This window comes from Perca fluviatilis, chromosome 3 (genome assembly GCF_010015445.1).
Source record: "Perca fluviatilis chromosome 3, GENO_Pfluv_1.0, whole genome shotgun sequence".
In the NCBI taxonomy this organism is placed as follows: domain Eukaryota; kingdom Metazoa; phylum Chordata; class Actinopteri; order Perciformes; family Percidae; genus Perca; species Perca fluviatilis.
Genome location: NC_053114.1, coordinates 14,411,058 through 14,424,210, shown reverse-complemented (window position 1 = coordinate 14,424,210; position 13,153 = coordinate 14,411,058). Strand labels below are relative to the sequence as shown.

General features: G+C 38.2%; 1 protein-coding gene across 1 annotated transcript in view; it reads right to left on the bottom strand.

Moving 5' to 3' along the window:
- The window catches only part of luzp2 (leucine zipper protein 2), a 180,135-nt gene that overhangs the window by 39,083 nt on the left and 127,899 nt on the right, over positions 1-13,153 (bottom strand). The window contains exon 6 of the mRNA XM_039795756.1: positions 639-701. Within this exon, the coding sequence (XP_039651690.1) occupies positions 639-701 (63 nt within the window). The remainder of the gene's footprint in view (positions 1-638; positions 702-13,153) is intronic.

Genomic DNA, 13,153 nt, shown 5'->3' with positions numbered 1-13,153 from the left:
TTACAGCATGAGCATTGGTCAGCAGCATGGCAAAAGCAGCAGTTCAAAGCTCAGCTCAAGGCTTCACTAAAGATGTGAACCTGGTGGACGCTGCTGACCGTAACAACTGGCAGCAGTGCCAAAGTAGAAAAAGAGGAAAAGTAGGTGAAAGCAAAAATGACACAGACGGAATGTACTCGAAGCTGCTCTCGCTACAACCCGAGCTCCTCAGATTGCTCTGTACAGCCATCAAAGGGGCTGCTGTTAGAGACAAATTGTTCTGAGATTCACTGGACGGCCAAAACCAAGCAAGTTTGGGTGTTTGTATGTGTGTGAGAGTGAGAGGACTGGACTATTTCTAACCTTTTTGTGAATTTTTCGCCACTTACTGTACAAGTACCACCAAGAGTTCCTTAATCACAGTTGAATTAATGATCTAAATGATAGTGAACAACTTAACTCAAGACAAAATGTTCTCAGTTACATGTAAGAATCTATATTTGTTAACAATGCTTGCTCACAAAAGAACAAAATGTGTCTGCAATATGTTATCATGAATTGCACCTTTTCCGTGAACAATGAACAATTAAGTAGCTTGAGCTGAGGATTAATCATGTATGTGACAAAAACCAGAATGTAGTAAATGAAAAAATTCTTACCTCTTCAGCATAGGCGTCACAAAGTTTGTGTCCCGAGAGCAGTTTGTTTTTCAAGCTCTTGTTCTGAAAAAGAGAATAGAAGGAAAGAAGTGATGCCACTGGTGTCTGCCCTGTGTTCTGCACTTCATGTTCCTTTAACATTTTTGCTGCTTTATAAAAAGTACCATTTACTCAGTAGGCTTCTGTTTCTCCATCAGGGAACTTGGCTGTTGAGGAGCTCTGACAGCACCTCTCAATCTGAGACTAGACAAGCCAGGAGGGCCCTGTATGAGGATCTGAAAGTGCACTCAGGCTCATGGGCAACTAAAAGGTCAGCATTGTAGCTCAGGGCCAAACCCCTACTGAACTTTAAACGTGATCAGTAAAGCCTTAAACTCATTTGACTGGCAGCCTGTGGAGAGATGCCAAAGTAGGGGTCATAGGGTCTCGTTTTTTTGTGCCAGTTAAGATCCTCGCTGCAGGTTTCTAAACAATCTGGAGGCCCGAGAGGGATTTTTGACATAGCAATACAGTATGTGGCATACATTTACATCAGATATGTTGAAATCAGAACTGTACTACTCTCATCACCAGACACCATATATATATATATATATATATATATATATATATATATATATAGGAAAAGTCTCAATTCTGAAGAATACAATCTCTGAAAAATATTTCTGAATTATTTTCTTCTTTCTCTCCAGTTTTCTACATTTTTGAATCATGCCTGAACTAAAATACCCCTGGTGAAACCAGTATATATAGCACAGCCCCTGTTTCTAAAAAGCAAGGTGACTGTAAAAGATAGCACAAAGGTTCGTGGCCACAGGCTTAGTGGGCCACAATACCAAGATCTCTCTCTCTCTCTCTCTCTCTCTCTCTCTCTCTCTCTCTCTCTCTCTCTCTCTCTGAGTTGAGTTTGAGTAAAATGCACTACTATATATTTAAAAGGATGTGTAAAGACACAAGGGAATGGGACTCGGGGGTAATAAAAGCATTGGAAGGGAAGGAATTCCCCTTTTTAATTGACATTGGTCTGTTAGTAAGAACGGCCCGAAACCAACTTAATGCTTAACCCAAAGTACCCATCGAGATCTCAAGATGACCCAATAAAACAGCCCGATCAACCATGATGAAAGCTTCACTAATGTCTAACAAAACTAAAATGGTACAGTCTCCAGCATCTGCATTTAAGAGAAGGCCATTCAAGGCAGATAGTATCTACTGGCAAATTAGATTGAGTGTCTCAGAAATGTTATTATAGTGCAATAAAAAAAAAACTACGTGGTAAAAACAGTATTATGCATTGAATTGAACATACTGCACTATACAATCCATATCATATGATATGAGGCATGTTTTTATTGGTTTGTACTGCAGCCAGTCTCAAGTTTGCAGCATGTTTTAACTGCTACTTTGAACATGTCATATGTCAAAGTTAAGTTGTATCTCCAAAAAATAAAGGGAGGAGCTCCATGTTAACACTTCTCAGTTGTTGCATCTTTGCTTTCACATGCTCTTTGATAATAAGACGTTCAAAGAGAATAGATTGTTCATCATTCTTCCAAAATGTGAGCGTTTACTCAAGGACTGGGGAATTATATTAAAATGGGATCACAGAGCCTTATAATGAGTTGAGGGAATATAAAATGATCCTGGTGACTGAGGAAACCTAAAGGTGAGCCCATAACACTGGATATTGACAGGAAATGACCGCCACTGTTGCGTAACCAAACCTGTTCCACTTCTGTTTCATCTAAGGAAACACATACAATTAGATACAAATTCATCATAGCCTACGCTGGAGAATTATTAATGCTTTTCATTGACTCAACAACACATTTAAAACTCTTAATGAGTTTATCAATGAGCTAATTACCTGTCGAGGGTCTATTCTTCATACCCATTCAGCAGAACTCAAGTGAGAGCAATGAATATTAATTTACTAGCTTTAATTCAAGGAAACTAACTCAATGACCAGCACAGAAAGCCCTTTCCTTATACAGTACATACAGTTTGTTATGCTACATAAAACAAGTGAACGCAACAGCAACTCCTTTTCCACACTTGTCTTGCATGTGAACAGATTACAGTGTATGAGCTTAGATTTGACAGACTTTGAAACAGCATGATGGCGGATGCCAGGAGGGGGGTCCTGAGCATCGCCAAGACTCTAGTGTTGCTGAGCTTTGCGAAGGCAGCAATCTCCTAACTGCACAACGAATGGACCAGAAAACTTCAACATAATGTTTGCTATGTGGGAGGCAACCAGGGGCGTCGTTAGGCCTATTTTAGGGGGGCTGAAGCTACCCCAAAATGTTCCTAAGCCCCCCTAAATAATAATAAGAACAACAATAACAATTTGATTTATCAATAACCATATCCTCATTCATATTTAGACGCAACAAATGATATACATCCAGCTACAAAAAAAATAGCCAAAAAGTCGGAAGTTAGACAGAAGTACAAAGAGTCGTTGTGCTACCAAGATGATGCACCGCACCGTCTCGTTGCATTGGTGTGAACTGGCAGCTTTCAGAGCATTGCAGACCGGAGCGTTGCAAGTAACTGGGGGATTCATCTCATCTCGGTCTGGTCTGGTCCGGTCTCGCTGTGCACCCTCCCCCCCACAAACACACACACCGATACACACGCTAATGCACCTAGTGCGATACAGAGTGAAATTGCAAGTTGTTTTTAATTACCTGCTCACCTTTTTCGTATACCAAAATTAGGAAAAATAATGATTTAATATGAAATGACTATGTGTGAACCGTGGGTAAACTAAAACTTGAAACTGTAGAATCAATGACCACAACAGAGAGTTAAGAATATGATTTAATTTCATTTTGGAATTGTGAGGATGTTTTAAAACTATAGCGGTTTCACTGTTTTCATTAGTCAAAACTAAAAGGAAATCTAACAACGCCGATTGGGAATACTCATAAAGGCCGAGTGCTTTCTTCACTTTTGTATTTTCTTTAATAGATTTTTTTTTTTTTATTGCACCACATTTAAGATTTTGTTGGGAAGTATGTCTGTGTGTCTGCCCTTCAGAATCAGCCCCAGTCAATGCTTTTGTTTTTGGCTCCAGTGCAGGTATTTTGGAAAATACGATATTGCCGTGAGCAATTATAGATGGCAAATTAATTCAATTTAGGTGGATATAACACATTTGGCTATTACAGTATGTTGCTGTGCTCTGATGATAGATTTGCTGCTTGATTTTGGCGACAGCTCAATGTTGGCTGTGCACCACAGGGACGGTTTGGATACAGGAGGAGAAGGCGGAGTGTGCATCCACCAGCTGGCCCTTGACATCTACTTATACATTATGTGGCCACATCCACAATTCTCACTCTGTGTCATGGCTCTGACTGCATTGCCAATTATTGACAACACAGCTGCATCTGTATATAGTCAGATTGATCAATCTTATTTTATTAGCCATGCTAACGGAATTGGTTCAGGCTGAAATATTTCAACGACTACTCAGTGTATTGACATGACATTTTTCAAACATTTAGGGTCCCCAGAGGATCAGTCCAATCGACTTTGGTGATCCCCTGGCTTTTACAGCACCACCTTGCGGTTGATATTTGTGTCAACCTGTTTACAGTACTATAATTTGGCAGGCAGGAAAAAGCTACATTCAGTTGAAAAAGTGGCAGTTTCTCTCATTCTGGCCCATGTCTTTTCATTTGCAATTCAATTCTCACTCCCACACATACCTGTGCAGTGTGTACTCCAAAACATACAGTACATGCACCAGGCTTGTGCACAATTTAGAATTGAATTGAGAATGACTCCTAAATTCCAATTCAATTCTTGAATTTGAATTGAATTTGAATTGATGTCAAAAACAGGATCTAGAATTACAATTTGAATTTGAATTAAAGGAAGCAGAATTGCAATTCAATAAAAATTCAACAATAAAAAGTGTTTAATAATTAAGCTTTACAATATATATCAGATATGATTGCATTACATATTCTATAATTGATATTAGTTTGAACTACTTGTACAGATTACATTTTCAGGAAATGTTTTCCCCCAGCAGTGACTGTTAAAAGCTCTAGTCACACAACCAAGTATTTAAAATGGTTGCCAAACAATTTGAGGTGGACATTTGTTTTAAAGCTTTACAATTTGATGGTCAACACTGGACGTTTTAAGTTTCAGAAGTCCCTTACAACTTCAGATTATAAATGTTTATAGATTTGACACCTGTAATAACAGTGACATGGAAAATAATAGCAGGCCTAAAAGGTCATCTGTACTAGTTCATTTTGAAGAACCACAGAGCCATATGCAAGCACTGCAGTGCTCCAGTCTGTGGCTCCATCAAGGCTACTTCAAATTTCAAAAGGCATCTACAAGTAAGTTAACAGACAGACAGTCTTTTATTTTGAAACCATCTCTTGATGGTATTATGCTACTGATATTTGATATCATCAGTGTTGGGGTTACTACTCAAGAATGTGTAATACACATTATTCACTTTTACCCTAACCCCATAATGCATTACCTTACTTGTTATTCTCTAAGGATAGTAACTCATTACTCTACTCATTACATTACTGTAGCGCAACACAGCAAGAGCCTGGCATATAGCTTATAAAGGGCTTAAACACACCTTCAACTCACAACACAACAGTAACAGTAACATTAATGTATTACATTACTCAGTTACAGCCAAATGTGATTATATTATGGCATTACTTCGTAAGGACTAACCCCCAACACTGGATATGATATGTGTGACTATCTGGAATTTCTTCGAATTGCAATTCATTTAATTCAACTTCCTGTCATTTAAATTCAAATTCAACTTCCTGTGGGGCGGAGTCAATTCAATTCAAATTCCAATTCATGAATTGAATGGAGGCCAATTCTGAAATTCTGAATTTTGCACAAGCCTGACATGCACACGGAGCACATGTAATGAGCTGGGATGGCCGTTGTTTTGTGATTCAGAGAGGCAAAACTGTCCCAGTATCAATTTCTCACAGTTGTACCTCCTCTCGCCTCTGCTGAAGGACCACCATTTGAGGACATGTAGAACTGGCAGCTGTCATAAAATGTAACGTAGTGTAGCCCCGGGACATACTTAGAGGGAAAATAGAGATTCTCTGGAGCTTATATGTCACAGTGCATTATGCAAAGTGTGATAACACTGAGCCACATATGTCCTGATGTGTTATTCCCGCAGCGCTGTCATTCTGTGGACCTGGAAATGAAGGAACATTTTTACATTTACATGTTGCTCATATTTTCCATTTAGAAAAATGCAACAGCACACACGTTTTTACAAAATCTCTCTCTCAGTATGCCACAGGGCCTTTATCACTGATCCACGACTCTGATCACTGATCCAGAATCACAAAAAGGAATGATAGAGCACTGGCATTGTTTGGTTATGTGATGATTTTCAATGCACAATCACATTATGTTCTGTTTCGCATAAGGATTGCAGAGTTAAAGAATGAAGTAAAGTTATATTAAATAAAATATAAAGTCAACTAAAAATACTGTATATAGTCATACACAGCAATCACTAACAATCTATGGCCTATGCTGTCAGAGATCCTAAACTCTGGACTGCACTTCCTGTAGAGATTCGATCTCTCTCTCTTCCTCCTTATCGAAAACACATTTTTTTAAAATGGCATTTTTTATAAATAACCCATAGTTGTGTCCATACTGTATGTGCATAGTTTGTACACTGTATATGTGTGGTGAAGCATGTGTACAGAGCATGCTTGCATGGGTATATGTAATATGCACCAACTTGTCTGTATGCATAAAATGTATACATATTCATGTTTACAAATTTGTTTCTATTGTCTTGTATTACTATCTTTATTCTGTTATTGATATATGCTGCTCTGTTTTAATAATTATTTTTATTATTGCCTCATTTATCTGTTTTATTGTCTTCTAAAGCACTTTGTAGCAGCTGTTTTGAAAAGTGCTATACAAATAAATATATTATTATTATCTAAAGGACTTCAGCACTCAAAAAAACGTCTATCTGACTCAACTCAGCAGTTATTTTCACACATTATAAAGTGCTGTGAGTGGGGATATTTACTGCCCATAGGTCAACCTTCACACTCGACACACATTAGTGTTCGATCCTTTTAGGCCTAGTGTGAGATGGCAGAAACAAACTCTTCAGGTAACACATTTTTTAATTTCATTTGGATCAAGTTTTTCTCACATTAACACCATGGAGTGGGAATGTAGTAATGTGCAATTAACTCTGCCTTATTACATATTCTATGTCTTAAACAGATGATATCCCTTCTGTGACTAAAAAGTTGAAATAATTCATCAAAGTGCAATGCAAGTTGCCGAGTTGACATTTTTATTTTCAATGAGAAGAGTCACACACAGCCTGAGCCCATTCAAGCCCATTTCCAATTTTTCCAAATCGAGGCACCAATCACAACCGTTGAGGCGGGGTTTACACGATGCCGATAGCGCAGCGACAGCAAGCAGCTTTTTGTTTACATTCAACATGACGGCCACCGAAGCGCAGCAACCCGTTGATGCAGCTGTCGCTGCTACGTCACCTGGATTGTTGGTCTGATTGGTTGAAGGACTATCTAATTGCGCCCAGAGGCATTTGAGCGGCGTCAGTTGGTGACGCCCCTTTGGAAATGAGCTGTGAATGAAGTTTGCCCAGACCCACTCTCAGTTACAACTGAGAAAGGTCTGGCGTCAACCAGGCTAAGTCACACAAGCAATGGCGTGCACATTGCCTGACACCACTCGGGGGTGGTACAAGCAAGAGACTGTTGTCACAACATATTTCAGCTTAAAACGTCAAAAAGCTTAATTGTTATGACAAAGAAATCAAAATGACAAGAGGTTTCTGTTGCATTACTGCTTTAATAGCTTAGGCTTATCTCATTTGTGAAAATACAACTTCATTATTAAAGGCCACAATGAACCATGCCCACAGACCCAAACAGAGCCAGTGTTTCCAGTGGACGTCAATGAAAGCCACAGAAAACAAAATACTCCTAAAATAAATACATTTTTTTCAGTGAAATGGTGTCATCAAAGGTTCAGTCCAGTTTTTTAATAAACCTTTCAAAGATTTATGTTTAGCAAGACACCAAATATAGAAGTGATTCATCTTGGATCAAGAAGTGAATCATGGATAATGTCAATCCTTCTTAGTAGAGAAGGCAGTGAAAACAGCACGTAGCATCTGACACTGTTAAACTTAAAGTGTAGAGTAACACAATCATAAATTTATGTCTTTAATTCAACTGAAAGACGTGTTGCAGCGCAGAGTTTTCATTTCAGCTCAGTGTGAGTCTTTGCGGTCTGCTGTCTATCTCTCCTCTTTGATCTCTGTGTTCAACTGAGCGCAGGGATTTAAACACACACACACACACACACACACACACACACACACTGTCCGCTAACCTGTTGCTCTTGCTATCAATATTAGCTATTTTAACAACATTCAAAACGTGTATGCAGGCTGAACTTACATTTACATAGATCTAGATAATCCAACACTGCATAGAGTACTGAGCCATGAGACAGTTTCCAAAGATTTCAAAAAATCTGAAAATGTTTGCTGCTCAACTTCTACTTTTATAGTTTTGACACAATTTATGATAAACGGGCTTCCGAAAAAATAAATAAAAAAGGTCTGTTAATCAAGCAGAATGGACTTAAGAAAAGAAATAGAAACTTGGATTGCCGTTCAATGTCAGCTCAGCTATAAAAATAATGAATAATTAACATTAAATAATTCTCAGGGGACCTTCTTTTTCCCACTTCTCCATTTTTCCCCTGCCCATTAAACATTTGTATTTATGAATAGCAGCTTTAGCAGTTTAATTGCTTATTCAACAGATTTTTTTCCCTGGATCTTGCTCTTCCCTTTAAGTTAAGAAATGCATTTATGTAAATTAGTAAAATAAAAACACATTCTAGGGTCTATGCATTTGACGGCCTCTGTCATATATTATTAGGCAGATTCCACACATAACCTAATCAATTACATCCTGTGCCCATACAGTTTGACAGTTTGTCTGCTTTCTCAAAGCAAGAAAAAATAAGAAACTCACATTGCAAGAAAGCTGGGGCTGGGCATTTGCACTTATGTAGCTGTCGAACACATCTAATACATCACTGGCATTAGCAAAGCAAATGTTCACTGTGGAAAAACTATTAAATATGACATCTTACAGGGCATTTGGCAGTGTGAGCTGAACGTATCCAGGCGGTTTTTAAGGACTCTTGAGGTCAAAGGGGGGATTATGCATTATGCAAGTGAAAATATTGCTTTCTTGTCACTGTTTCATTGTTCTGACACATAATCATATGCATATAGTAAGCATACACTGTGTACTGGAAACATGGTGGTCTTGTGGTTGTAAAATTTCCCTGTCAGCCTTCTCAATTTATCTTTGAGCAAGATAACCCCTTATGTTCTTATCTGATGAACCCAATATGGGTGTTAATATGAACAAACTTATTACAAAAATCTAAAATCACTAGTTGCCATCATGCCAAAATCTCTGGCTTGATACTGTGCCAAAACATGGATGGAAGGCTTGTATCATGTGGATGCGCCGACAGTTTTGTTGTCATTACTTAGAATTCCTCATGGGGGCGACAGAAACTAAACACTATAGCTTTAAGGGGAAATCCTGAAGTGAAAGACATGAGCCAAACATCTGTCAAATTTTTGCAAATGTTTGCAGAAGACATTTTTGCCCTCTGAAATCACAAACTTGAATTACAGTTTATTATCAATTTGTGTTTAAATTAGTAAAATATAGCTAGTTTTTTTTTGACTCACAAACTCATTAACGTTTAGTAGGTTGCAGATTCTCCACAAGGAGGAGGTTTTGTCATTGCCAGACCAGGTCCATACACCCCAACTTGCACCACCCATTGGAAAGAAAAAGTAAAAGCAGCAGCAATGTGTCAATGTCGCCTACTACAGGCAAAGAAGGTAATTCCTGATGCAATTTGAATACTTCTGCCATCTGCAGGCAAAGTGTACACCGGCATCTTTTTTTAAATAGCTACTCTTGTGTGTGTGCTTTTTGGAGATGGTGAATTTATACCCTTGTGCTACCTCTACGCCAAAATAAATTTACTTTCTAAAAATGAAGGGACAGGTAGCTTAACCATGAATCAAATAATTAAAGTCCTTAATGTTGCTTGTGCTTCTCAGATTTAGTTTTAACTTTAACTTTTAAGGATCAGATTAAGTTGATATGCAATGCATAAGTACGGTGGCCGACAGGGGCAAACGCCCTGCAACTTCAGGAAACACAGACAAAACACAAGCAAATTAAGAAAACAACTACATTAATTTGACAACACATGCGCAGCATTCAGCAAACAAATACACACAACACAACCAAATATAAAACGCGCTGCATTTAAAAAACGATGCAAAAAGAAAAGCAAACCCCGAAAAAAGAAGCGATGCAAAAAGAAAAACAACTTCATTAATTTGACAACACATGCGCAGCATTCAGCAAACGCGATGCAAATACACAACACAACCAAATACATAAACGCGATGCGAATAAAAAACGATGCAAAAAGAAAAGCACACAAACCCCGAAAACAAATGCAAAAGAAAAACGCTGCATCCAAATTCCACAACGGAAGTTCTCCAGACCTCTAGAGGGAACAGCTGATCAGCTGGATTTTCGACCCCTTTTCTGCCTTTTTATTAGAGTCGGGTATGGCTGCATAGTAAAAAGAGAACTCCTGTCTCATGTCCTTATTAATAACATAATATAATATTAGTAATATACAGTCTCTGCTCCCATCTCAGCAGGGACGCTGGTGCCGTGCTCGACCTTTCAAAATAAAAGCTTGCGTTTGGTCGGCTCGTCTTCCTTTGGTGTTTTGGATGTTTTTGAACTAAACAGTACGGCAATCATGCTAATGAATACAATAACTTTTTCAGGGATGTATTACTTACAACACAATGGAGCAAGCAAAGCAATTTTGTCTTTATTTGCAGGCGGGATTTAGGCTATTCAGTTTGATAAATCCCACGGTAAATTGGCTGGTTTACTAAACAGGGGGGGACTATTTAAAATAGTCTATTTTTTGTATTTCAAGAGCGTATTGCTCCACTAATATGAATACAGATTGGTCACTTATTTTGTTGTATAATCACAATATTACACTTGAGGAGGTCTACACTTCAGTGATGCGCTTTCGGACCTGGAAATTAAACCCTCTTCATATGTGGCTTAAACAAACGTCAGCGTTAAACACTGTAACAGTTTTAAATGTTTTATTACCACAAGTTTACGGACACGTTTACAGACTCTGCTAATAGAGTAGGCCTATCAGCTGTGACCCGAGCCGAGACACACCCACCAACCGAGAGAAAACATATCTCAAACATAGACTAAATATTTACAGTCTATGATCTCACCGTTGCACACCGTTCTGAGATTGAACGTCTCTCTATCTCTCTCTCTCTCTCTCTCTCTCTCTCTCTCTCTCTCTCTCATAGACAAAGTAGGCTATGCTCTTCCCCCAGCCCCCCCAAAAAAATCAGCTGTTCCACTGCTAGTGTAATATTGTGATTATACAACAAAATAAGTGACCAATCTGTATTCATATTGTGGAGCAATACGCTCTTGAAATACAAAAAATAGACTATTTAAAATAGTCCCCCCCTGTTTAGTAAACCAGCCAATTTACCGTGGGATTTATCAAACTGAATAGCCTAAATCCCGCCTGCACATAAAGACAAAATTGCTTTGCTTGCTCCATTGTGTTGTAAGTAATACATCCCTGAAAAAGTTATTGTAATCATTAGCATGATTGCCGTACTGTTTAGTTCAAAAACATCCAAAACACCAAAGGAAGACGAGCCGACCAAACGCGAAGCGCTTTATTTTGAAAGCTCGAGCACGGCACCAGCGTCCCTGCTGAGACGGGAGCAGAGACTGTATATTACTAATATTATATTATGTTATTAATAAGGACATGAGACAGGAGTTCTCTTTTACTATGCAGCCACACCCGACTCTAATAAAAAGCAGAAAAGGGGTCGAAAATCCAGCTGATCAGCTGTTCCCTCTAGAGGTCTGGAGAACTTCCGTTGTGGAATTTGGATGCAGCGTTTTTCTTTGCATTTGTTTCGGGGTTTTGTGTCTTTTCTTTTGCATCGTTTTTATTCGCATCGCGTTTATGTATTTGGTTGTGTTGTGTATTTGCATCGCTTTGCTGAATGCTGCGCATGTGTTGTCAAATTAATGAAGTTGTTTTTCTTTGCATCGCTTCTTTTTTCGGGGTTTGCTTTTCTTTTTGCATCGTTTTTTAAATGCAGCGCGTTTTATATTTGGTTGTGTTGTGTGTATTTGCAGCGCGTTTGCTGAATGCTGCGCATGTGTTGTCAAATTAATGTAGTTGTTTTCTTAATTTGCTTGTGTTTTGTCTATTTACATGTGTTTCCTGAAGTTGCAGGGCGTTTGCCCCTGTCGGCCACCGTACATAAGGGACTTTAAAATATGAAGTAAGTGGGTTTGTCCCAAACTGAGAGAGAACAACTACTGTGCGTCTCTACAATTTTACATGTACTTTACTTGAGTATTTCCATTGCATACTTTATATGTAATGTTTTACTCCATTATCAGTCCCTCCAGAAAAATGCGATTATGCGATCGCATAATTCAATGCATAATCAGCCAAAGTCCGCATATTCATGTGGGGGCCGCAATTTTTCAAATATGCCGCACTTTTGCCGCATAAATTGCCGATTTCCGCGCAAAATATGCAGTGCTTGCATGATTTCATAATCCCCGCAAAAAAGTCACATATATCTTAGCAGAAAGTTGAAAAAATGTTGTGTTTACTTCACACAAGAGCAGCCATTTTCCCCTGTTGCCATGGGAATGTTATGAAGTGACATAATTACGCGACGTGAACATCATCGAAAAGCAGGGTGTTGGAGGTTGAATTTGACATGTACTTTGAGTCTCTTAAGTTGGTATCCAATAAGAAAGCTATCTTAATATCTGATGTCTACTCAAATTTCTTTAAGTGCTCTTGCTGTCTATATTATTAACGATTTTTGAAATTCTGTCTCTTTTGTATCTTTTATTTCCCTCTGTTTAGACTATTACTTTTACTTTCATATTATATTATTTGTATATATTTTGTATCTTATTTGTTTACTTATTGCAATGACTGAATATCTGTATCAATAATATACCATATACTTGCATAACACTCATAGAGGGCATATTGTCTTACAGTACTTTTACTTTCAATGCTTTAGGTACATTTTGTCAATATGAACATAATGTGGTTTTACTCAAGTGGAGGACCTTTGTAATATTTTGTATCCTTACTGTATCTTTTATCTGTATACTTCCTCCACCACTGCCATAGGGTGAACATATCAGTCTTTCCAGATGCACCACTGTATTATTATCATGCATTAGTTTTTGCTTTTATGAAAACATTGTCCATTTCCTTTTTTGATCATATGCATCTGTTCAGTGCTT